The sequence below is a fragment of the Leptonychotes weddellii genome, chromosome 5, assembly GCF_054177405.1.
Source record: "Leptonychotes weddellii isolate Sample4059 chromosome 5, ASM5417740v2, whole genome shotgun sequence".
NCBI classification, from domain to species: Eukaryota; Metazoa; Chordata; class Mammalia; order Carnivora; family Phocidae; genus Leptonychotes; species Leptonychotes weddellii.
This window is the reverse complement of record NC_138373.1, coordinates 137,523,804-137,550,971: the sequence shown is the minus strand read 5'-3', so window position 1 is coordinate 137,550,971 and position 27,168 is coordinate 137,523,804. Positions and strand designations below refer to the sequence as shown.

Below are 27,168 nucleotides of genomic sequence, written 5' to 3'. Positions count from 1 at the left end.
ACCTGGAGATTTCTGTATCTTCGGTGTTTTTTTGTTTTATATTGGTGGATAATTTAGAAACTTTTAGATGCCTTTTTCTGGTAAGGATGATTGGAATCTTTGGGTTGAAGGATAATTGCTGCTTAATGACAGAATAGAAAAAAAAAAACACACAAAAAACCTTTAAGGCATTTTGCTTTCGACCTGCTATGTAACTACTGCATAATCTAGTTTTGTAGAATGGTAATGGCCAGGAACACTGGCCAACTCTTCAAATCCCTGGCTCTGTCTCTTAGGTGAATCTTGGGCAAGTTTCTTAACTTCCAAAGACAGTGCTCTTGAATTGATTAAAGCATCCCTGCCTTGTAGGGGAGGAGTGGGAGGGATGTGGGGGATGGGAGGAGAAAACTGAGTGTAAAAGGAATGAAAGAGGCAAGAGGTTATGAAAGTACCTAAAAATGTTTCTTCCTACCGTCATTCAACATTTCCCATTACCTATCTGATGTTTTCTACTTGTTTAATGATGAAATCTGTTCAAATTTCTGTCAGCTTCTTCTTAGTCATCTGAGAACTTTTTAGAACGAATGTGCTTTTATGAGAACTGACCTACCAGGCCCACCCAGGCTGTTATAGTGAGATCACTTTTTGCAGCACTTGTTCTCAAGTCTGAGTGCCATCTTTCCTGATGTGTCACCAATCCTGGGCTGAGAGCCACACCCACAGAAAAAACTCAGAAACAGATTTGCTTTTAACCACGACATTGGTGAATTGGAACATTTTTAACTAGGTCACATAGCTATCTAACTGATCATTTTTCCTCCCATTTTCTTTTTTTTTAAAAAAGATTTTATTTATTTATTCATGAGAGACAGAGAGAGAGACAGAGGCAGAGGGAGAAGCAGGCTCCCCGTGGAGCAGGGAGCCCGATGCGGGACTCGATCCCAGGACCCTGGGATCATGACCTGGGCCGAAGGCAGACGCTTAACCGACTGAGCCACCCAGGCGTCCCTCCTCCCATTTTCAACAGGTATTTACTGAGACCGTATTTGTGCCCAGCATCAGTGATATAAAGATGAATGAATCACAGCTGCTACTCCCTGGGTGCCTCCTAGGAGCGACGAGCCTAATATGTCTTACACATTGCCAGGGCAGACTTTTTTATTTTCAAACCTAAGTTCCTTTCCAACCCTTGACTCTTCATAACTTTTTTCTTATAACCTGTAATCTAGATTTTTGCCTTCTGTTTAGCTCCTATGCTAGCATCATTGTTTGCAAATAGGTCAGAGCATCCAAACTTGCCCTTTTCTATCAAGGTCATGATTGATTTATACTTATCTTGGCTCCATCTGACAGGTGCTTCTTTCTGATAGTGAAAGTTAGTGCATGTGCTTACCGAAGTACCTAGCCCATGTTATTTCCTTTGTGACATTACCCTTCCGAGAGGTCTAGACCTGTGCTATCCGATACTGAATGAATGTGAGTGAAAACAAAAACAAAAAGCTCTGGATGGGCAGCTACAAAGATGAATTGGCTATAGTCTTTGCCCTTTCTAGTCTCTAACTAAGGACGACCTGCCTTTCTAAAGAGAACTCTATGGTTTCAATTAGATAAAATTAATTTTGACCTCGCTTGGGCATGAGATAAGAGTTCAAAAGGTTACAGTTGAAAATCTGGTGCCACTGTATGTTTGGCATCCATTTCTTAGTGAGAAACTAGCAGCTATGCTATGTAATCCTTTCTCTCTCTCTTTTTAAAATATTTTTTAATGTCAGCGTAGCTTAAATCTGGAACTAAGCCTAACAACTAGAATTCATTATTATCGCCATCTCACTATTCTTATTATCTCATCGCAAATATTATTACTACAAATGAGATTTATAATTTTGTTGATTTTATGTTGATTCTTTCCCCCAAGGAATTCCTCCCCACTCTTCCCATTTTTTTCTCAACCTAATTGTATTTATACTAACAGAGTGATGATTTACTTAATTACATAATACTAAAGTAAAGAACACCAAATCATTACTGATTTGGGGTAGAAGAAGGAGATTGCCACACTAAAGCTTTATTATAGTAACATGTCTCCCAAACATAATATTTTTCTGCTTACAGCCAAACAATCTTTTTGAAACACATTTAGGGTTATTTTTGGAGTCAGATATCTGTAGATTATCACCACTTGCTTGGGACAGAACCCACAGTCTTAATTAGACAGAAAAGTAAAATACATAGGCAAGGCTACCACATCAGTCTTGCAGGTTGTACACCACATAATTCCAGGGCATGCCCTTCACAGAGACAGTGATGTGAGTGGTCGCTCTGATGTTGTACAACCGAGCAATCTGCATGTTTGGAAGTACTGGCAACATTATAGGGAGAAATAAAGAACACTTCACTAAAAGTGTTAGGTAGACCCATAGTCATCTCATTGTCTTTGAAGAAATTTTATTTTTAAATTAAGTTTTCCCCGGAAGCAATGAATGTTAGGTAGTAATCTGAGGGGCACCTGGGTGGCTCAGTCGTTAAGAGTCTGCCTTCGGCTCAGGTCATGATCCCCGGGTCTTGGGATCGAGCCCCACATCAGGCTCCCTGCTCCGCGGGAAGCCTGCTTCTTCCTCTCCCACTCCCCCTGCTTGTGTTCCCTCTCTCGCTGTGTCTCTCTCTGTCAAATAAATAAATAAAATCTTTAAAAAAAAGAAGTAATTTGAATAAAAAGAGAAAGACAATTTCTCAGTAGGGAATTGATTTCACAATCAATATTCAGTTTCACAAAAATACACCATTGGAAATGAGAAAATTTAATTTAGAACATGGACTTAGAAAGTGTATAAAGACCAAATTCAACTAGTAGAAAAGATAAAAATATGGGAAATGATTAAAGATAAGATATGAGTCTGGCAATAGTGAAGATTAGATGACTTTAATTCTCTCAGTACAAAACACCTAGTGCTGGGTGAAAAAAGAAGAAAAATATCTTTTAAACACACTGCTTACCTCACATGATAACAAGGAAGATCACCAGCCTTCCAATATTGTGACTATTCAAAATGCACTAAATGTTCTAGCCAGTATAGTTAGCAAAGAAAAACAAATAAAAGTTAAAAGGACTGGAAAAGAAGAAATAAACTGAATGTATATGCGTATGATATGGTTGTTTATACAGAAGAATCCAAAAGCCTACAAATTAATAGAACCAAGATTCTAATAAGGTTGCTAGATATAAGATCAATATACAAAAAAAAAAATTACATTCCAGTATACCAAAAACAGAGACTTAAAAAATACCACTTAAAAAAGATATCATTTATACAAACAAAATAGTGTCTAAGAGTGAGTCTAATAAAAAATTGGCAAGATTTTTATGAAGAAAATTACAAAATTCTATTGAAATGTCTAAAAGAGGACCTAATACATGGAGAATTATACCATGTTCATAAAAATGTGAATTCAATTTCCAAAGATGTAAACATTCCTAAAATTAGCTATAAACATAAGATAATTCCACTTCAACTCAACCCAACAAATGTGAGTAGTAGAACAGAATCGAGTTGCTGGTATTTGAGGTGAATCTGAAATTCTTTGGGGAGCTTAGTATAATTAACAGTACCTCTAATAGAAAAAATATTCATGTAAACTCTGTTATCAAAAGGATGAAATGCTCAGATATATACTGCAAACAGAAAGCTATCTGATTTACCAAGGACTGGAACATTTATGTCAATATTAAGAAATTAAGAATGTGATTTCTTGGCACAGGAATTGCTGTCTCAGTTGCAAGATGGCATTTTTCATTTATGACTCAAAGGGAAGTCTGGAATACATGCCCCATGCCTAAGATACAGAATCTAGGTTTCCAGATCTAGAGAGGAGAATGTTTTTAGCAAGTGCACCCTGCCACACATGAGAGCATCCAAAGCATCCAGAGGTATCTGAATGACTATACCTCACTGAAAGGCCACTTGTTAAACTATAACAGACATACCACCTGTTCCTTCAGAGGCCAATAAGTGATCTTTGAACAGGGTTGGAGTTAAAAAGTAAACCTATGCTTCACGTTTTTGCATTGTTGTAACTAAAATACTTACAAAAACTGACTTGACATAAATATGCAGTCAATGTTTGCTTCTAAGATTGGCTCAGTGTTTACATTTTAAAAGAAGAACACATTTGTTATGAAAAAGATTTTCCAAATAGTCTGATTGCTTTTGAAGCAGCCCTTAAAGCTGTAATACTATGTAATCAGCTGAACTTTCTGTACTGCAGTACTTTCCAACTTTACAACCATGAGTTTGTGGTATTTTACAGTGAGAACAGGCTCAGTTCAAAACACAAGATTACAGACGCTCTTTTTTAAGTGTTACATTGTTATTTTTTTCACTAAAAACTATGAATTCTCAAGAAGACTGATAAAGATAAAATCCTTGGTGGGGCACCTGGGTGGCTCAGTCAGTTGGGTGTCCGACTCTTGGTTTTGGCTCAGATCATGATCTCAGGGTCGTGGGATCAAGTCCCACATGGGGCCCCATGCTCAGTGTGGAGTCTGCTTATCCCTCTCCCTCTGCTCCTCCCCTCCCCTCACTTCTCCTCCCCATGCACTTGTGCACTCTCTCTCTCTCAAATGAATAAATAAAATCTTTTTTTTTTAAAAAGGTAAAATCCTTGGCAATAAGCTTTTTTTTTTCAATAGGCATGAGAGCATCATTCAGAATATGGAAAAATCTCAGACTAGTGACGTGACTGGTGTTTCCTTTCAACATTTTCTTCTGTGTTTCTGGCTCACTCTCTCACCCAGCTTTTCCTCTCATACATCCTTTTCATTGTTAGAAAGAGGTAATAGACAAAAACTAGAAACTTCATGAAAAGCATATATGGAAATCTGTTTCCTACCATATAAGCTTTAAGTATAATTTAGCTTTTTATTTACTTTTCTGTTGTCTTGTTCACTGGTTGCTAAAAATGACTATAATTTGAAAAAGGTGAAAACAGTAAGAATATAGATGACTTGAACAGATCAGTTTAATTGAGTTGACATTTATAGAATACTCCAACCAACCATAGCAGAATACACAAGATAGACCACATCTGGGTCATAAAATATATCTTAACAAATTTAAAAGAACAGGAATCATACAAAGTACATTCTTGTACCACAATGGAATTAAGCTAGAAATAAATAACAAAAGGTTAGCTAGAAAACTTCCAAATATCTGGAAATTAAACAATATACCTCTAAATAACCCATGAGCCAAAGAAGAAATCTCGAGAAATTTAAAATATTTTGAATTAAAGAAAAATAAAAGTACAGTTTATCAAAATTTGTGGGACAGAGCAAAATCAATCTGCTTAGAGGTAAATTTATAGCATTAAATGCGTATGTTAGAAAAGAAGAAAGATCTAAAATCAAAAGGTAAGCTTCCACCTTAGGAAACTAGTGAGAACGGTGAAATAAAACTGATTAGCAAGCACGGAAAACATTTTCAATTTTACATACAATCCAATCAAAGGAATGCAAATTTTAAAATACCACTTTTCACATACTGAATTAGGTAATTTGTATTTCTAAAATATAATATTGAGTTCTGATATGGATGAGATAAAACAGGCCCAATATATTAGTGCAACTTTTTTCTTTTAAGATATTATTTATTTATGAGGGAGAGAGAGAGAGAGAAAACAGGGGGAGGAGCAGAGGGAGAGGAACAAGCAGACTCTGAGCTGAGTGTGGAGCCCAACTAGGGGTCGATTTCAGGACCCTGAGATCATAACCTGAGCTGAAACTAAGAGTTGGACACTTAACAGACTGAGCCACCCAGGCAGCCCTAGTACAAACTTTTTGAAAAAGAAATCTGGCAATGTGGCTTTAAACATACATTTTCTTTGTCCTTGTATTTCCATTTTAATGAATATAAAGAAATAATTCACAAAGATATTTATAAAAGTATTATTTAAAATAGCAAAAATTTGAAAATAGCCCAAGTGTCCAAATAAATGCAGCATTAAGTAGAACAAGGTATATGCACTCACTGGAACAGTATGTGATCATGAAAATTGATATTTTGGGAGAATTTCTAATAACTTAACAACAATAAGTGAAAAAGAGTATGGAACAAAAATTGTATGGCTAGAAATAAGATCAGAAAAAATGTGCCAACATGAAAACTAGTTTCTTGGGATGATGGATTTGCCCTTCTTGCTGCTTTTCTGTATTTCCCAAAGACCCCTGATGGACATGGTGGTTTTGCTCATGAGTTTTGGAGATCTGTGGGTTGGGGTATGGTCTTGGTTCTGCTGTGAGTCTCAATTCTCATTTGTAAAGTGAGTATGATGATTGAAGCTCTCTTCCTAGGTGACTCTGAGGATTGAAGAGAATGTATGTAGAGTGTTTAGCACAAGCCTGCCATACATTGAGTCCCCAGTAAATGCAACCCCCCGTGAGTGTGGAGGCCGAAGCAGGGCTCAATCTCAGGATCCTGAGATCATGACCTGAGCCGAAACCAAGAGTCAGCCACTCAACTGACTGAGCCACCCAGCTTCCCCTTCTCTATGCTTTTATTACCAAAAACAGAATTCTGTCCATGATAGGAATATCATGTATCCTAAAAATAATTAATAATTTTTAAAGAAGATTCCATCTTCTCTGCTTGCAATAAAACTTGCATTTACTCAAACATTCCTAAAGGAGGGAAGAAAGTGGAAAAATGATGTACTGTCCTTCATGATGATGAAATCTTCTATAGTTAGAAGTTTGGTTAGAAAAGTGCGGAAAAAAGTCCTGTCAAGATTTCAAGTTCATCCACATTTGCGTAGGGGGGTTTACTTCTATATACAACTCTATTTACTTATCCCTTTGGATAATATACATATTCAAGACATTTATTTACTGATTGCAAGATATTTTGAGTCCATAAAGGGGCAAATGAATATCCTTTTGTGTACAAAAAAAAAAAAAGAAAACAAAAGAAAGAAAATATACACTAGGAAACCTTAAGTGTATTTGACTCTGTGTATTTAAAATTGGTATACCCAGGGCCATACCAGTGAGATTGAGAAAAGAATTTGAAGCTACTGGCTTTAGCTACTTATTACCTCAAGTCTGCAGGTTTTATTTTGTTTTGTTTTTTCAGAGTAGGAGATAGTAATCTGTACTTCCTTCTTTTCCCCTGCTGGCTGGATGGGAGGCCAGAGAATATGATAGTTCCACAGAACAAATTTCTTATAGGGTCATTAGTAGACCGAGAAATCCCCTGATGCTTCAGGATTCTTTTTAATATAAATTTCAATGTTGTTTAAACAGTGTTAATGCAGTTCTCTATGGCTTTTTTTAAAGGTTTATTTATCTATTTCAGAGGGAGAGAGTGGGGAGGGGCACAGAGAGAGGGAGAGAGAGAGAATCCTCAAGCAGACTCCCCCCGCCCCCCAGTGAGTGTGGAGGCCGAAGCAGGGCTCAATCTCAGGATCCTGAGATCATGACCTGAGCCGAAACCAAGAGTCAGCCACTCAACTGACTGAGCCACCCAGCTTCCCCTTCTCTATGCTTTTATTACCAAAAACAGAATTCTGTCCATAATAGGAATATCATGTATCCTAAAAATAATTAGTAATTTTTAAAGAAGATTCCACCTTCTCTGCTTGCAATAAAACTTGCATTTACTCAAACATTCCTAAAGGAGGGAAGAAAGTGGAAAAATGATGTACTGTCCTTTATGATGAAGAAATCTTCTATAGTTATGTTATAGAGATTAACTGCATGCATGAAAAAGTGCTTGGACTTCACCAGAATAATGAATATTTTTATATTACTTTTGTATTAACTTTGGCTTTAAGGTTCTAATTCCTCAAATTTAATAGGGAATATTTCTGTGAGTAGATAACATTTATAAATAGGGAAGATTTAAGGTAGAACATTGGAGGTGTTATTTTGGATTTTGCAGGAACATAAATGAACTTTTTATTGTAACCTTGGCTGTCTATGGACTTGCAATGTCTTTTACCACTTATTTGCAGGTTTTTAAAAGGCATTAATACTGGGGCATCTGGGTGGCTCAATTGGTCAATCATCTGCCTTTAGCTCAGGTCATGATCTCAGGGTCCTGGGACTGAGCCCCAAGTCAGGATCCCTGCTTAGCAGGGAGTTTGCTTCTCTCTCTCCCTCTGCCCCTTTACCCCTTTCCCTCTGCCTCTCTCCCCAATCGTGTTCTCTCTCTCTCTTACTTTGTGCTCTCTCTCAAATAAATAAATAAAATCTTTAAAAAAGGCATTAATACCCAGAAGCTATTACCTTGAGCTCTAAAGATGTTGTTATGATTAGACATTGCATAATGAAGTTCTTCTGATTTTCCTAGTAACTGAATCTCTCTTCTAAGGTAGGGTCCATTATACTGAATTTAGGGTTAAAGCAGATGGTGTCATAGATTTGCCTTCTAAATTGCATTGTAATCTTGTGAGAATTGAAATAAAAATTTCCAGAAACATGTTTATGTTTGAAATTGCAGCATAATTCAGGGAAATTAAGGGAAATACATATCCAGGGAAATTAAGACCTATAGTTGAAATCAAACCAGAAGCATAGCTAGCTTAAATAGCAGCTTGAATACATTGTCCTAGATTATTTATTTTGAAATCCCACCTATAGACAAAGGGTTTTTTTTGTTTTTTTTTTTAATCATATTGCTCCTTTAGGAAATTGTGGGCTTTTTTCTTTTTTTATTTAAATTCAATTAGCCAAGGTATAGTACATCATTGGTTTTTGATATAATGTTCAATGATTCATCAGTTGTGTATAACACCCTGTGCTCATCACATCACATGCCCTCCTTAATGCCCATCACCCAGTTAAACCATCCCCCCACCCACCTCCCTTTCTGCAACCCTCTCAGTTTGTTTCCCCGGAGTCAGAAGTCTCATATGGAGGAAATTGTGGACTTTTTAAAAATGGTTTTCTAATTTTTGGACAATAGTTTCTTTGATTTTAAGCTAAAGAGCCAGAAAAATTTAGTAGAATCTATGTGTTCTTGATTGCTGATGTAAGAGTCACTGGGCAAAGAGAAAGCTCAATCCCAATTCAGTCATTAATCCTAACTAGCTGTATAACTTTGAATACCCTGGAGTCTACTGTAAATAGGCTTTAGGTTTTAAATGTATAATCTCAATGGTCCTCAGTTTTTTCCATGTTGAAAAAGGAGATTGGCTTAAATAACTTCCAAGATCTTTCCTACACTAATGTTTTATCATGATAATTACAAATTATCTGAAGTTATAATGCTGATGGTAAATGTTCTTAAGATAGTCTGCTTCTCTTGGGGATTTCTTTTCTGTTTATTGTTTCAACTGTATCTTTATGTAAATGATTCCTACACCTGTATCTGGAAACTTGACTCGCTCTGCTAAGCTCCAAAGCCAGGTTAACTGCTGGACGTGACTGGCCTGCCATTCTCTCTAAATCAACTTTTTCACAAAGCAGTTGGCCATCTCCTATCGTCCCACCTCCCAGACTAGCTACATTTCCTCATTCTCCTATTTCTGAAAAAGAAACTATCATTTTTTTCAACTAACCAGATTCAGAGCCACCAAGGCATTCTTTTTTTTTTATGTTATGTTAATCACCATACATTACATCATTAGTTTTTGATGTAGTGTTCCATGATTCATTGTTTGCGTATAACACCCAGTGCTCCATTCATTACATGCCCTCTTTAATACCCATCACCAGGCTAACCCATCCCCCCACCCCCCTCCCCTTTAGAACCCTCAGTTGTTTCTCAGAGTCCATAGTCTCTCATGGTTTGTCTCCCCCTCTGATTTCCCACCAAGGCATTCTTAACTTCTTCTGCCAACTCTACCATCAAATGGTTACAAAGTCCTGTCAATTCTTCATATTTTGTTTTTTCCTCAATCTCTCTTTTCTTCCACTTTCCCAGCACCACCTTGGTTTCAACCCAGCTCTTGTCATAGAGTAGCCCTTCACTCCTCTTCTAGGCCCTCTCTTTTCTAACCTATTATATGCCATTTCCAGATAATGACAACTATAATGTAATTTCCCAATACAAATCAGCCTGACTCACCAAAGCCTTTAACCAAAGCCCATCTCCCACTGATCCCCATGAATCCCTTCCCTTGTTGGATGCTACTCACTGTCCAGGAGGTACTTTGTATATTGTGAACATATAGGTGTGGCCTGTGCAGTTATGTGACAATCACCAACGAGGTTTGCCCACACCTGCCACCACATCCATCCAAACCTATCCAGTTGTTAGGACCCAGCTTAGTCCACATCCTCCACGTGGCTCTTCTCACCCCCTGAGCCCACGGTGTTCCACCTGCTGCTAACTGCCTACTTTATACGCCACTCTTCATGTCCTGCTTTATCATATTCTGCCTTAAGTTGTTCTATTTTTGAAATAAAAATGGAATCATAACAATTATATAGTGTTGCTAAAAGTTTCAAAGCCAGAGAACCAATCATCTCTAACATTTTGATCTATTCCATGCCTTTTTCATGTGTATATTTCCTATAGTTATAATTAAAGCATAAATACAATTGTGCTTCCAGGGCTTTTTTTTTTTTTCTTCCTTCCACTCAATATATAAGGGGAAAAAAAAAATTTAGTTGAGGATAATACAGTAATGCAGGGGAGGATAGGGAGACAACTAACCCAGTTGGAAGGGTAGAGAGCAAAAAAGGAGGTGTGACAGCAGTTTAACTGAATTTCTGAGGACCTGCCAGAGTTAGCCAGAAGGAGGAGAGAACAGGAGGCAAAGGCAGAAGGTGTGCCCAAGTAAGGGACATGGAGCACTGTTGTGCATCTCAGAGATGGCAGGTAGTTCACTGTGGGTGGCGCTAGAGAGCCTGTTGCAGGGAGCTGATACATCACAGAAGGTCCGGGTGCCAAGCAAGCAACATGAATACCCTCTGTCAGTGATGGGCAGCCACAGGATATGTTAATAAGTGCTTGGGGCAAATACATGGGTGAAATTGCTAACTTTTGATGACATATACAGCTAATTGTCTACTTAGTATTTAAACTCCTATTCTTTCTAATAGGAGCCTGATTTTGTTAAGGGTGGCAACAAGCCAAATTAAAATACTCATCTCCCCAGACTTCCTTATGGTCTGGAGAAGCCACATAACCCAGTTCTGGACAATTAGATATAAGCAGGTATGCAAGGTTGCTGGGAAAGCAGACTTAGCTGGCCTATATCTTTTTTTCCGTCTCTCTTGCCTACAATGTGGACACAAGTCCCAGTGGTAGAGCAGATATCTTTCAACCATAAGGAAGAAAACTGTGCAAGTCCTGATGACTTTCTTGAGCACTTGTACTTGTCTTGGGCTGTACACCTCCTTGTATACCTTTTATCATGAGAAGAAAATCAATCTTAGTTTGGTTAATCTACTGAGTTGGGTTCATGCAACTGAATGTAATCCTATCTAATATCATATCATATCCATTTCTTGGAGATTGTTTTAAAGATTTTATTTATTTATTTGAGAGAGAGAGAGAGGGAAAGAGCACTAGCGGGGGCGGGGGACAGAGGGAGAGGGAGAAGCAGACTCCCTGCTGAGCAGGGAGCCTGATGTGGGACTCCATTCCAGATCCCACGACCCCAGGATCATGACCTGAGCCAAAGGCAGCCCCTTAAATTACTGAGCCACCCAGGCGCCCCCATTTCTTGGAGATTTGAAATGAGCTTAGCATCTTAAAGATTCTAAGAAGTCCTATTTAACTCTAATTTACTGTTAAGATTATTTGACAACAGGGGCGCCTGGGTGGCTCAGTTGGTTAAGCGACTGCCTTCGGCTCAGGTCATGATCCTGGAGTCCCGGGATCGAGTCCCGCATCGGGCTCCCTGCTCGGCAGGGAGTCTGCTTCTCCCTCTCCCACTCCCCGTTTGTGTTCCCTCTCTCATTTGTGTTCCCTCTCTCGTTTGTGTTCCCTCTCTCGCTGTGTCTTTCTCTGTCAAATAAATAAATAAAATCTTTTAAAAAAAAAAAAGATTATTTGACAACAGAACTCTTTTCCCTCACAATATTTAGTGTATCTCACTGTAACATGAGTGTTCTGCAGAAGTCTGAAAAATGCTACTCTTTTTGTGTTGATCTAGTAGGTGAATAGTCATCGTGACATTCTACAGGATAGGGAATATAGGAGGAATAACATAAGTTAGGGCAGAAAAATGATGACTTTAGTTTTGAATGTGTTGAATTTGAGGTGTCTAAGTAGAACTGTCCATTGACAGTTGGATATATAGCCCTGAATCTCCTAAGTGAGATTTGGAAATAAGCAGGTAGATGGGGGTTAATAAACTGTGATTGTCAAAATAGAAAACATTCTAGGAGTGCTTTAAACAATGAAAAAGTTTTGATCCTTTCTTTTAACTGCCTAGCTCTGCCACCTCTCTCAAAAAAGGCAATGAAGAAGACCCCACTTAAAATCAGACACACCAGACTTCAAATCCTAACTGGTCTGCTTACTTAGCTCTGTGACCTGGCTCAGGCATCTAACTTCTCTGACCTTCAGTTTCCCCATCAAAGAGTTGACAACTTAACCTTAGCGAGTTGTTGTGAGAATTGTAACGTACTCCACACTGTGCCTGAAAATTTTAGCTGCTCCATCAATGCTAAGGTCCTTCTCCTTCCAGCTAGAGAAGATCGGTTGCCTCATAATTTCATTTCCTGTGTGATGCTTTCATAGACGTGATGCAACATTTAAAATTAAGCCAGGGCAACGATTTAGCTTCTGCCTATTAAATATCTCTATATAACTTGAAGATAAAATTCCAGGGCAGGTCAAAAGAGATTGCCTGTACATGACGGATTTGTGTTTTACTATTGTATGTACTTAAGAAAACTTAAAGTGCTTCCTGGGTCTTGCTCTTGTCTACTACTTCATAAATATTAGCTCGTTTCATATTAACAATAATCTTATTAGGTGCTACTGTTATTCCCATAGGGCAGATGAAGAAATGGTTGCACGGACGGGTTATTTATTTATCATTGCCCGTAGTCACACAACTACTAGCTGTGTGAGCAGGCTCACACCTGGGGCATCAGGCCAGTCCATGCTCCTAACCACTACACCATTACACAGAAGACACGAATAAATAAAAGGAATCACCCATATTGTTCACTCTTCTTTCATCCTCATGCAGCCTTTAGTCATTGTTGCTTTGTCTATTTTCTTACATTTAAAAGAACAGTAATTTGTCTCTGAGCATCTCTTTATCACTGTTAGGAATAGCAGTGTGTATGGAAAGTTTTAGTTAAGAGCTATTTAGAGGAAAAAGTATTTAAAATTTGTGTCAATGCAGTGCTGTCCAGGGTAGCTATCTCTGTAACAACAACACTGTTCTTGTTTGTTTGAACTTTCTAGGCTCCATATAATTAATTTAAACATGAGAGAGCATGCGTGCCTTTTTTTTTTTTTTAAGAAAACTACTGCTTACCTTCCTCGAAGAGCACATGTAGTTTCAAAGGCTCTCACTCCCTTCCTAGGAATGAGCTGCCGTAGCCAGGAAGCACAGGAGGCTTGGATTAAAGCTTAAGGAAATTCCCAAGATGATGTTTTTAAAGGGCATAGAGCTAGGTAGGAAACAAAATACAGGCTTATTTCAATGGAAATAATTCTCCATTTAATTTTCTCCCAACAGTCTTCTAGGTCCAAGAGAGATAAGATCGTATTCACGGAAAATTGATGGATAAACAATGATTTCTTTAAAAAAAATCTGAAAGGGGCGTCTGGGTGGCTCAGTCGTTAAGCGTCTGCCTTTGGCTCAGGTCATGATCCCAGGATCCTGGGATCAAGCCCCGCATTGGGCTCTCTGCTCAGCGGGAAGCTTGCTTCTCCCACTCCCCCTGCTTGTGTTCCCTCTCTCGCTGTGTCTCTCTCTGTCAAATAAATAAAATCTTAAAAAAAAAAAAAATTTTTTTTTTAAATCTGAAAACCCATGTCCGATCTCCAGTGTATATTTACTGGATGATCTAAATTTGGCACTTACATCTTTCACATCACTTTCTCTCTCTGTAAATGCATGCAACTATTCCTGTTCCCTCCCACACATTGATGCTTCAAGGATAAATGAGATCATGTTTATAGTTCAATGAAGAAAGACACTAGGTATCCTAAAAATATCACTATTGCAAAGTTCTTTCTTTCCTTGGAAATGTATAGTAATACCACATGTACAGTGTTGTTGAAGAATCAAATTTTTCCATAGAAGTGATTGTTTTTTTCAGAAAATAGATATTTATCCCATTCAGGACTAACAGTTTCTTTTTAAATTTTTAGTCATTTTTCCAATTTTCTAATTTGAACTTGTTGATTTTTTCTTTAAATTAATTAATTAATTCTTTTAATTAATATTTATTGAATGCTTACTACCTGCAATGTAGGTAATTAATAGAACTCTTTCCTTCTGATTAAACAAAATGTATTTTATCTTTTATCAATGATCCTTCATCCATATAATTTGCTTCAAGGATAATATCAGCCAACACCACAAAGCTGCTAATGCATTTTTAAGCTACAGAAATATAAGCCCTAGACCTAAGTTAAGGGAACTACTAGTTCTTTTTTTTTTTTTTAAAGATTCTATTTTATTTATTTATTTGAAAGAGAGAGAATGAGAGAGAGAGAGCACATGAGAGGGGGGAGGGTCAGAGGGAGAAGCAGACTCCCTGCCGAGCAGGGAGCCCGATGCGGGACTCGATCCCAGGACTCCAGGATCATGACCTGAGCCGAAGGCAGTCGCTTAACCAACTGAGCCACCCAGGCGCCCAGAACTACTAGTTCTTATTCTACACCAATCCAGATAAACCTGGACTTGAGTCCTGGATGCATAGTATAAGAACAACATTGATAAACTGTAGTATATCTGAAAGGGGGTGACTAAGGTGGTGGAAGCTGGAGAAATCAAGCCATATGGACAATTAAACGAACACTTGCGGAAGAGAATAGTTAAGCGGAGCAATAAAATGTGACTTCAAATCTCTGAATACCTATCAGAAAAGAAATTGGACCTACTCTGCATAGTTGCAGAAAAGTAAACTATAAACATAGGTAGAATTGTAAGAAGAGAGATGTCACAGTTAAATAAAACTCTACCAAAAATGAAAAGGGCTGCCTTTGAGGATTTTGTTTACTGAGATTTCTAGAACAGAAATTGGATGACTATTGGACAGAAATTTTTGTGGAGAGGTTTCTTATGGGGTGAGAAGTTGGGCTCAAAGATCCCTAAGGTCCCCTCTGATGCTGAATATCCTATATTCCATTAGGAACCTCACTCACTGTGATAAGTTATAACAGAGTGACACCTTTTCAGTCTTTTGGTGCTTCGCCTCTTCACTAAAAGGCCTCACTCAGACTGCTGTGTGGTTTTTTGTCCTTATGGCTACTTTTTATAGTTCTGTCATTCCTTGTTTTAATGTCATCCCACTTCATTCTAATTTGTTACTTCTAATATGTTGTGGTCTAGGAAAACAGCATAACCAAACTTATTAACATCGCATGAATAATTTAAATGAACGTCTGAAGAGCTCTCCCATGAATAAGGTCTTTGGTACATGGACTTTTTGCCATCTATTTTAGTTCTTAAAGGTCCTTTTAGCTTTCTTCCAAGTTCTTGGGGGTATTCTAGATTTAATTTGTCAAGTATGTGGCTTCTGGAAACTTGTTATTGAAATTCCGTAAGTTTGCTAAGCTTCCTAATTCATAAAATTAAAAAAGAAAATTCTGAATCCATTACTGAATTTTTCCAAAATAATCATAGGCAGTGATATACTCATCACTGAGCAAGAGTTTCCTTATGTAGATAAACTTCCCCCAGACAGCTTCTTCAGAATGGAAATAGAATTTATAACTAGACTATATAACCAAATAAAATTGATTAGAATGCTAACTACTTTTCTCTCCTGGAAAGTATTGGTGTAAATGTACAGATTCCTTTAGAATGTGGGGAATCATTCTGATTTTATTGGTTTTCTTCTTAATCTTGTACTTATACATAGCAATAGTTTAAACATAACGCAAAAATATTTAATGAAACCTTATTATATAGCTAGCAGGTGCTCTCAGCTAAGAATAATGAAGAATATAAGATAAACATCTTATATTGAGTCGGTTAAAGCAGCTGCCTTCGGCTCAGGTCATGATCCCAGGGCCCTGGGATGGAGCCCCACCCGTGTCGGGCTCCCTGCTCAGTGGGGAGCCTGCTTCTCCCTCTCCCTCTGCCTGCTGCTTCCCCAGGTTGTGTTCTCTCTTTTTCTGTCAAATAAATAAATAAAATCTTAAAAAAAAAGAAAAACATAATAATGTTTTATATAAACTAAGTATGAAAGACTACTTTGCCATTAAGGAACTTAATGTCTTGTTAAAGAAACAACCAGTTATAGAGCAATCAAGGAAGTATCTTATCCAGGCAGGATTGGCACGGATAGTAAATGTTTCTGAAATCTGTAATGAGAAATGGAATAGTTCTGCCTCAATACAGCAGACTCAGAGGTTAATAATAAATGTGCTCTTTCTTTAATTTGCTTTGGCCATTAGGTTAATATCGGTGCCATGCTATTATAATTTCCTATCATTTATTTGGTAAAAAGAATAATTTGGAGAGGTGTTTCAGTGACTCGATGGGAGCATATCCATAAGATATGAAGAAAACCCCAACACTGCCAATATTTGAAAACTCAAAGGGTTTATTTCCTAAAGTGTTATAAAAACTGCTGTCCCGTACCTTTTGCCACTCCTCAGTATTGGCCAGAGGAATAATTTTAATATCTCCCAAATGGATGAAGCGGACTTCATCCCAGTTCTTCTTGGGAGACACAAACTTCTTATATATCCCCAGGTGAGTCATGAAAAATGTGTACTTGAGACCCTAAACTCTGGATTGCCATCATCAGTAACACACAACTGAATGGTATCTGTAATGTAGTTAATTTTCTGGAAAATATTCAAAGGCACAAAATGAACATGGCAATACAGCCTTCTACTTAACTTTTGCCTATCCTCCTGGATGTGTGCTTAGAATTACATTTTCATGGAACTTGCAGATGTCCCAGACTCAAGTGCTATTTAATCTCCTTCCATAAGCAGAAGTCCTGAGCAATCCTATCCACAATTAGCTGCTTCTGGTTGATATTAAATTGCCCCCCGTAACTTATTTCACAACATTTTTGTTTCATAGCACAACACATTCTATATGGAGTGAGAGTGCTTGGAAAGACCAAGTTCTCTTTGTCATGCCCCTGCCCCTAGACAAGGATGTTTTACACTGCCCATTAGCCAATCCTGTGACCCTTTCCTTTTAGCACCTTGAGTTTGAATTAGGGAAGACCTTTTACATCAAAATGGATACACCTCGGATAAAGTAAGCATTGACTGTTTAGCCCGGATGCCCTCCCCCGCACCCCTCCCCCCACCAAAGCAGCGGAGAAGCCGCGAAGGCCACTTAGCAGTTCGTGCGCTTTCCAAAGCCCACGACCCGGAGCTGTGTTGGGGGTTCCTTTCCTGGACCGTGAGACTCCGGGAGAAGGGGTGGCGGAGATGGGGAGTGGAGGGGAGGGTTTGTTTTGCTGGGGGATGTTGGAAGTAGGCGCTAGCCTGTTTCGCGGTTTTTTAAGCCCCTTGGCATGCCCTGACCTGATCAAGAGGGAGTCAACTGCTCTCTGGAATGTTCCGGGAGAAGATGGGAGACTGCTTCCCAGAAGAGGCCTGTGGGTGCTGGAGGGCACCAGGGGGGTCACGCAGGGAGACGCAGGGCAAGCGCCGGGAGGGGCACGAGGGAAGCTGGGGGCCGACGTGATCCGTACCCGCGGGCGCTAAGGCGGGCGGAACGAGCTGGTAGCGAGGCTTCGGGGGCGGCCCGTGGGGCCAGGAGACCCCTCCCCGGGCGCGGCGGCGGTGGTGGCGGCGGCGGCGGCGGCGGCGGCTACCCGGCTGCGCAGGCTGCACCGCCCCGGCTGTCAAGCGAGCGCGGGGGGCGGGCAGGAGGAAGGGGTGGAGGTGCAAGGGGAGGAGGGCTGGCACCGGAGCGCCGCGGTGTCGGTGCAATAAAAATGCATCCCATGGAACTGCCCATGGAGAAGGACGGGACCGAGACGCGGCAGCGAGAGGAGGTGGTAAAAGCGGAGGAGGACGCCCAGGAGGCAGCGGCGGCGGCGGCGGCCGGGAAGTGAAAGGTCTCGCAAAGTTCAGCGGCTGCTGCGGGCGCCGAGCCCGGGGCTAGCGGCGGAGGAGCCCGCGGGACCGCTCCGCAGGGGCTGCGCGGCCAGGCCGGCTATGGTCCGGGGGCTCCCGTCGCCCCCGAGGTGCCCGGGCCCCTCCAGGCCGGTGCGCGAGGGTCACCCCACCGCCCGGCGCGGCCCCGGCCCGCGGCTCCCGGCAGCCGGCGCCCACTGACCGAGCCTGGCGCCCCAGGAGGGGGAAGAAATAAAGAGCCCCAGTTCTTCCTGAGGACTGTTGGCGCTTCATCCCACAACCGAGAGGGCTCAGCTCCCTCGCGCACCCGCCCGGCCCGGGTCCTCCCGGCTCGTCCCGGCCATGGGGAGCTGCGCGCGGCTGCTGCTGCTATGGGGCTGCTCGGCGGTGGCCGCAGGTGGGTGGTGACGCTGCTGGGCCCCCACCCCCTTTCCCTCGCGCTTTCTGTTCCCCACCTCGGGACTCGGGGGTGCAGGGGAGAGCGGGCTGGGAGCGCCAAGCTCTGTTCCCGAGGATGAAATGAGTGGCCATGTTCCGCCTCTTTCCCCCGGGTCTCTGCCGTTTAAAATACTATTGATTTTTTTGCAACTGCGATTACACATGCCCTTGGATAACCCGATATCCGGGGTGCGTCCTGCCGGAGATACCACGACCTTGGTTTCTTTCTCGGTTTGGGCTTGTAAAAAACTGCCTTTCCACTTTGTGAGGGAACAAAGGACGAAGCTCGCCATCCCCCGGCACTTCATGGCCTGAGGAATGATGGGGAGGGATGGCCCAGCGACCCTGGGCGCGCGTGGGCCGCGGCTGCTCTCTCGTGGAGAGCGATCGCCCTAGTCCCCGACCTCATACTGGGCACGAAGGAACCAGGTAGGGACACCTGGGCGGGGTGTGTGCCCTTTCACCGCGGCAGTGGCTGGAATGCAGTGAGACCCCGGGCTGGGACGATAGGTGATCACCCTGGGTTGCACGAGCTGGCTGGCCGCCCCTAGGGAATTGGTACCCTGGCTGAGGCTCCGTGGGAGGTCGGAGGCGGGTCTGCTCCCTGTCTCGGTAACTGGACGACCGGCAGAGGCGTCGTCAGAGGCTCTCTCCCTCCTACTCCCAGCCCGGCTTTCCTGGGCTGTCCTTGGCCACCCGTTCCTAGCGCGCCGTTTCTAAATTCGGGAGCCCCCCTTCTGTTCCTCTCCCTCCCCCTTGCGGGTCACCTGGTTTCCAGTTAGGTGTAAGTGCAGCTCAGGGTGTGAAGGGGGAAAGAAAGTGAGGGACTCTTCAGCCATCCAATCTCTCAAACGTTTCTCGTTTGCTCTAGAAAGGGGAGTGTGGGCTGGAGGGACGGACTGGTGGACAGAGAGCATTGGCGCACCGTACCTTCCCTTCGGCTTCTTCCGCTCTGCCCTCAGGGACGCTGGCACACAGTAAAGCAAAGTTTTAGAATCTTCACCCCAAACCGGGCAGGCTCAGGAACATCCTTCCTATACTTGGATAGTTACTTCTTAAGGGATCTCCCAAGTATTTTGCCCACCAATTATTTATCTGGCTCCACAATCTTTTCTGTACTTACTACTTCGGAGGCATTTAAAATGATTCAGTACTTTCCCCAAGGAGCCATTAGAGGTCTAAGATTTTACCTTAATTCTTCTTAGGGATGCACCCCTGCCTGCATTTATGCATGCTCCCCCAACCACAGAGTGAACTTTATTAAACCTTTCCCTTTTCAAACCATGTTATGGCAAAAACAGGCAAGCAATCAAGAGGTTGTAAATAAATATCACAAGGCAAGTGTTTCAAGTCAGAAATACTTGTACGGGCAGTATATGATTTTCCCCGAAATGCTTTGCAGGTGAGTCATAGCCCATTGTGTGTTTGGGTGATCCTGGCCACAAGCAACTGTTGCTCCAGTTAATCAGAACAGTGGCAAACAAGAGTCCAGGCATAATGCACATCTGAAATTGACATTTAAAAAAAATATATGCCTAAGGAAGCCCTTTCTCTTGGTTGCAGAGGCTATGTGGGGCTGGTGATTGTCAGTCAGCATGTGAAATGTCTCTGTTCTAGTCTAAGCTGTCATTTGGCTTCTCCAATAGCACAGTGATAACAGTTCAGAGGTGCTCTCCCTTAAGAAGCAGAAACATTCAATTAGCCAGAATTTGGGGTTTGACTTCCTTTTCCTTCTTTCTTTCTCTGTTTTAACTTTTACAATAAATGATTTTGCTTAAGGTATTCATAATTAACATGACAAACCCAAATTAAAGGATTAAAATACGTAGTCAGCATGTTAATAAGTGGATAATGTTTATCATTTTAAGTAATTTTGAAACCTTAAAGTCTGTTGGACCTGTGTTTGGGTGGAAGCACATGTTTCTTTAAGAAGGTGTTTTAGTTCACAGATAATGTTTAAAGGTGCTCTTAGTGGCTGCCAGACTGTAAACATTCTCCTGTTAAGCAAACAGGCAACTACTATATAATCTGTCATAGGTAGAAGCACTCAAGAGGCAGAGAGCATGTCAAATAAGCTTTTCTGCCATTTGGCAGTTTAGAGAGTTTTTTTCTTAGTTATATTTACTCATTATTAAAAATAGATATTATGCCTCTGAGTTCCAGCGGTCTCTAGTTTTGCCTCCCTAAGTGAGATCCCACTGTATATTGATTAAATATCTCGTATTGCTTTTCCTAGGGAATTTGTCCCCTCACATTTTCGGATTAAAAATATAATAGAATAAAACATTTCCTCCTTGATGCATTCTAATAAGCACTTTAGATAATGCTAAGGACTCAAATTATATTTGAAAGACTAAATTGGGTGATCTTAAAAACATCATTGTTTTTGGGGATTATTTAAGTCATGACTTCAAAACAAACGCGTATATTTCAAATACAGGGAATGTTTAGAAAGCAAAGTACTTAAAAGGTTTGGGCCCATTATCTCTCCCCCAGTGTTTCCATTTTCCTTCCTCTCACCCTTTATCTGAAGTAATTTCTCTCCCTTTATGTGAATTGTATATCTGGACATGAAATGCATGCTCACACACTGGTATAGACAGATGCACTATAAATGCAGAACAGTATTCATGCTCAAATTTGATAGAATGTCCTCTTTAGTGAAAGTCTTAAGCTCTTTGGGGATAACTTGACTGTTGAAGACAGAAGAGCTTTCCAGATGGGTTTGTCTTGAATAACATAGGCTTTCCCTTTCCCAGGACTGAGTGGAGTAGTTGGAGTGAGTTCCCGCTGTGAAAAAGCCTGCAACCCTCGGATGGGAAACTTGGCTTTAGGGAGAAAACTCTGGGCAGACACCACCTGTGGTCAGAACGCCACCGACCTGTACTGCTTCTATAGTGAGAACGCTGATCTGACTTGTCGGCAGCCCAAATGTGACAAATGCCATGCTGCCCAGCCTCACTTGGCTCACTTGCCTGCCGCCATGGCGGACTCATCCTTCAGGTTTCCTCGCACGTGGTGGCAGTCTGCTGAGGATGTGCACAGAGAAAAGATCCAGTTAGACCTGGAAGCTGAATTCTACTTCACTCATCTAATTATGGTGTTCAAGTCCCCCAGGCCAGCAGCTATGGTGCTGGACCGGTCCCAGGACTTTGGGAAGACATGGAAGCCTTACAAGTACTTTGCAACTAACTGCTCAGCTACGTTTGGCCTGGAAGATGATGTCATCAAGAAGGGAGCTATTTGCACTTCGAGATACTCCAATCCTTTTCCATGCACCGGAGGAGAGGTAAGAGCCCACGTTTAACTCTACGCTATAAGTAAGGTAGAAAAATGTTACCAGCCCACATTTTTTTTTAAAGCATGAAGGTGTACTTGCAGCAACATGAATGAAATTAGAATTTTTCATGAGCTTTATTTGTCATAAATTATTTCTCACCCTTAGATATGGTTGTGTAGTCATTTTCCAGCAGGTTGTCCACTGGCTGGGTTTGAGCTGGAATTCTAAGGTTTTAATTTTCTTAATTTTAAGGAAGAGTAGACACACGGCATCATCACTATCCTCAAGGTTTAAAGGCTAATGATTTCTTCGGTTAGCGGGACTACTTACTGTAATTCTGAAGGAACAAGAGTTACGGAGACAGCGTGTTCCTGGAGTCCATGCATGCTGGGTATCTTCCTGAAACTGTTAACATAAATAGGAAGTAAATAAAACTAAAGCCAAGGGAGAAAAAAAGTCTAAACAGAAGGATACTTTTGTATAACAGTGGAGTTTTATTGTTAAGATTACAAGAATGCATAGCAAACAGATGAGGGTACTGTGTTTTAAGATACAAAAGTTCTTTTTGGAATCACAGTTGCAGTTTAGGGACTTCTGTCTACCCTGGGCCCAAAACCACCTCAACCTCATTTTGCAAAACAGCCTCATTAGCTACTAGTCCAATTCCTGTATGGAATGTTTTCTCCTTGTTTCATATTTTCCCTTCCCTAAAGGGAAAACAGGTCTTTTTAACTTATATGGATATACCTAGAAAGTCCCCCCTCCACCTCTGCCTAGCATTATGAAAACATTTAGAGAAAACTAAATTAAGTGAAATCAGATTAAGAGAATAAAATACCATCATGTAGATCAAGAAATATGGATTCAGACGTGCCTGGCTGGCTCAGTCGGTAGAACTCACTCAGAGTCATGAGTTCAAGCCCCGTGTTGGGTGTAAAGCTTACTTAAAAAATAAAATAAATAAAATCATGTTTAAAAAATGTTGATTCAGAAAAAAAGAGAAGAGAGAATATAATCTTTCTAATTCTGGCACATGTTGTGAACACACAGACTAAATAAGTGGTTCTCAAGTAGGGATGATTTTGCCACCCCCTGGACCCTCCCAGGGGACATATAGCAATGCCTGGAGACATTTTTGCTGGGGGGAGGGACACTACAGGCATCTAGTGGGTGGAGGCCAGGGATGCTGCTAAACTTCCTACAGTGCACAAGACAGTACCACTCCCCACTCCCAACAAAGAATTCTTAGCCCCACATGTTAATAGTACCAGGGCTGAGAAAGCCTGGACTATGTGTGAGGCTTATGTCCAATGTATGTAGTACAATAGCTACAAAGACTAAGATGAACTCTCTTCTAGTAGTCCTTTGTATTAGTATTCACTGGCTTCCCAGATGATTGTACTTAGTAAACATTTATTGAGCCCCTACTATGTGCTAGGCACCGTAGTCAATGCCACTAATTCTGCCTTTGGTTTGGGGGGAGGGGTGCTTGCGAGGGGCCTAATGAAAAAACTGTTTGGGAACTTCTTCCCCCTACTACCAAAGTCGCATATGGACTTTAGCCATATTATCCAGACACTTCTTCTGTGTGCTCTCTGCGGACCAGGCCCAGTGCTGCTGGCAAGGAAACCAAGTGGGATGTGGCACGAACAGCACACAGATGATCTTCCTGGTCTCTAAAGTTGGCGCCTGGGGGGCTCAGTCAGTTAAGCATTCGACTCTTGGTTTTGGCTCAGGTCATGAGCTGAGGGTCGTGAGATGGAGCCCTGTGTGGAGTCTGCTGGAGATTCTCTCATCCTCTGCCCCTCTTGCTCATGCTCTCTCTCTCAAATAAATAATCTTTAAAAAAAAAAATTAAAGTTGGCTTCATATTGTAAACCCTGTGCACCCTGTCATGTTGGACATTTTTAAAGATACCAGGACAGGAAAGAGACGGATAAGTTAGACTCATTGTTTTCTCATGTGGAGAACACTTTGTGTTGCAAACAAATGAATGGCTTGAACTCTCAGATTGCTTTGGAATTGATCCACGTGCTCATATCGGTTCCCTACATCTCAGTGCTATTGGGCCATGTGTATCTATGAAGTTGCAAAAATACAGTCTTTCAGTAACCAGATGACAGGCATGCTTGCTTAGCAAATATCACATTGAATGTATTACGGTGGCCCAGCAATTACTTAGAGATAACTAAAGTAACATTTATTTAACTTAGAGTGGAAGCAAAGTCTTACCTTCTTTAGAGCCAAACTACTTATTGTCATCAGTGCTTATTACATCAAATTTCAAGCAGAGAGAGACTAAAATTTATGTTATTTTGCCTTTTATATCCAGTCAAATATTTTTTTTCATTGTAGCTGTTATTTCAGTTGACTTATAATTCAATGACAAGAAAAAAAAATCAGGAGCCATCTGGTTCCCTCTAGAGTATTTTTGCAAGTATACAGCAAACCATCATAGAATTTCTTCCCTTCAGAGCACAGGTTTGGGAGTGAATCTTTCCCTCCCGAGTTGGAGAGTAGAAGAGAGTCTTTCTCAAAGATAAGGATGAGAGGACACCTCCCTGGAGGGGATTACTACCCATGTCTCCTGTGTTGCTGTGTAATATAAGTTAGTGCTGAGCCACAAATTAATTTTGCAGTACAACTCTCTATCTCCTAGCTCCATCTTTGGAAATTGATCAGAAAAATAAGCCAATTACCCTAGGGTCAAGTAAGTCATCTCAAATTTCATTTATTGCTTATTTATAATATTATAGACCTGTATCTTCCCCCATTCAATGTAAGACTTCTTAGGACTTCTCTAGGTATTATCCTACTACTCAGGCTAACATAAATATATCCCAGACTCAATTTGTTTCCATTATTCATTCCAAAATACTTCTTTGGGCTTTTAGGGCCTTAGAGAGACCTGCAGCTTCATGTCAAAGAAATCAGATACCTCCATCTTAGGAGTTGAAGGCACCAGTCGTCTGAAAGAGGACTTTTAAAAAATATGGGCCCCAATGTGGTGCGTGGGTGGCTCAGTCAGTTAAGCATCTGCCTCCAGCTCAGGTTATGGTCCCAGGGTCCTGGGATTGAGCCCCAAATTGGGCTCCCTGCTCTGGGGGAAGCCTGCTTCTCCCTCTCCCACTCCCCCTGCTTGTGTTCCCTCTCTCGCTGTCTCTCTCTCTCTGTCAAATAAATAAATAAAATCTTTAAAAAAAAAAAATACGGGCCCCAAAAGCTACCCAGAAGAATACTCTTTAAAGTTAAAATCAAAATTAAATCTGCTACACAACAACTTCCTAAACTGGTCAGCAGTTACAATGAATGGTTCTCCTACAATGTGTCTCCTTTGCAGGAGAGGAAACTAAGGCTCAGAGGTGAAGCGATTTACCCAACAACATTGCATTAGTTAGTTATATGGCAGAAGCAGGACTAAATCATGGGTCTTCTGACTGTAAGTCTAGTGTTTGTTCCACAAAACTATATTCTCTCATCATTATCGACTCCCAAGAACTGCTCGCAGAAAGATGTCTGCATATTTCTCTTCTTACTCACTCTGTCACAACAATTTGTTACTCATTTGCATGTGACATGAAGGTGAAAAAGGCCGTACTGAAGAGCTTTCTCCTGAGCAGGAGTGTCCTCTAAGATATCAGTGGTGTTCTGGGAATAAAAGTTTCCATGACCAAACTAGGTTGGGAAACCCTGAGTGGGTTTAGCAAAATTAACATTTGTAAATACATAAATGTTCTCATTATGTTCAAATGTTCTCAAATGTTCTCAAATGTTCTCATTGTTCCCAAGTGGGAAATATAGGATGTGACATCCCAAACTTACTTACCCAACAGAACCCTCTTTTTGCAGAACTCCAATTACTAGCTTTCAGAACCCCAGAGATCCACAGATCACAAGTTGGCAGTGCTGGGGTGGAGGTATTAATCCTCCCCAAATCCTGGTAAAAGGACAGATGGGGGAGATGTTGTTCAAGGGGTACAAAGTTTCAGTTATGCAAGATGAATAAATTCTGGAGATCTAGTGTACAGCAATGTGACTATAGTTAACAATACTTCCTTGTAATTTGCTAAGAGGGCGTATCAAGTATTCTTACCATACATATGCAAAAAAGTGGTAACTCTCTGAATGATGGGTATGTTAATTAACTTGAACATGGTGATTATTTCACAATGACGTGTACATCAAATCGTCAAATCATACTCCTTAAATATATATATATATACTTCTCAATTTTCACATATACCTCAATAATTTTTAAAAAGGCACAGAAAGGCCTGGTGCTTGGCATGGTTCGACATCAAGGCTCTATGCCTGTTGGGGGCTTAATCTTCTACTTAGTTGGAGCAGTAGGTAATAATAACTTTAAAGCTGAAGATGAGAGGTTAGTTAGGCTTTTGGGGAGATTCAGAGAAATACCCAGAAACCCCCTCTGGGTACAGAAAACAGAAGTGAGGAGATGCAGCAAGTCATTTTAGGCTCTGCACAGTGAGGCCTCATGCAACGGGAGTTTCAGTTGTCACTGTTCAGGAGACAGCAATGTTCCAGTGACCCCACAGTACCTCTAGGGTGATGGAGTCATCATCTCCTTAGAAGTGCGCATTGCTGCCCCTTGCTCTATTAACTTGTTGCTAGAAGAGCTCTATTCAAAATTGAATAGCAACCAACCAAACCACACAGATTTTTTTTTCCTCTGGGGCACTATGAATATAAAACATTCAAAGGGAGGCAGCCGCACAGAGAAGCCAAGAACAGAAGAAAGCTGGTCTCAAATGAAGCCCCAGGGAAGGATTGTGTCGGCCTTATTTGCCTCTGTATGCCCAGCATGTAAGCACATTGCCAGGATCACAGTAGGCATCCAGTAAATCTGTAACTGAATAAACGAGTGTGAACAGATGAGAGAGATGACAAGTAAGAGAATATCCTTAAATGGCACAGAGGGAGAAATGAATACAAGCCTTGGGTATGGGGGGATAAGATTCAGAAACCCTGGTTAACATGGAGAAGCTGAACTGGTAAAAATATGAGATAAGTTGTGGTTGGGGAAAGGCAACTGAGGACCTTAAATTATGTTTATTCATTCATCTGTTCATCAAATAATTTGGGGGCTGTTAGGTGTCCAATACCATTCCAGGTGCTGGGGATATGGTGGTGAACCAAAGAGATAAAAGTCCCTGTCCCCGCGAAGCTTAGGTACTAGGGGAGGGGGATGGAGGGAGCACAGAGAACAAATACTTAAGTAAAATATACAGTATGTCAGAGTGTGATAAGGACCAAGAAGAA

General features: G+C 41.1%; 1 protein-coding gene and 1 long non-coding RNA gene across 13 annotated transcripts in view; one reads left to right on the top strand and one right to left on the bottom strand.

Annotated features, from left to right (window-relative positions):
* Positions 1–3,288: 3,288 nt before the first annotated feature.
* LOC145721874 (uncharacterized) lies at positions 3,289–19,892 on the bottom strand. Of its 3 annotated transcripts, none has more exons than XR_014145864.1 (3): positions 19,539–19,892; positions 13,420–13,555; positions 3,289–6,331 (listed from the first exon to the last, which is right to left on the bottom strand). It is a non-coding gene; the product is annotated as an uncharacterized LOC145721874 (long non-coding RNA). The 3 variants fall into 3 exon arrangements; XR_014145863.1 differs by lacking the exon at positions 19,539–19,892 and adding an exon at positions 17,783–17,988; XR_014145865.1 differs by lacking the exon at positions 19,539–19,892 and adding an exon at positions 17,613–17,698.
* NTN4 (netrin 4) overlaps positions 17,998–27,168 on the top strand; it is a 137,449-nt gene continuing 128,278 nt past the window's right edge. For 4 of the 10 annotated variants that reach the window (XM_081822217.1, XM_081822215.1, XM_081822216.1 and 1 more), the window contains exons 1-2: positions 17,998–18,567; positions 21,368–21,897. In XM_081822217.1, coding sequence (XP_081678343.1) covers positions 18,513–18,567; positions 21,368–21,897 — 585 coding nt within the window. In that variant the 5' untranslated portion in view covers positions 17,998–18,512. Of the gene's footprint in view, positions 18,568–18,882; positions 19,038–21,367; positions 21,898–27,168 lie in introns of those variants that run through there. The other 6 variants (XR_014145862.1, XR_014145861.1, XM_081822212.1 and 3 more) reach the window with 4 other exon arrangements.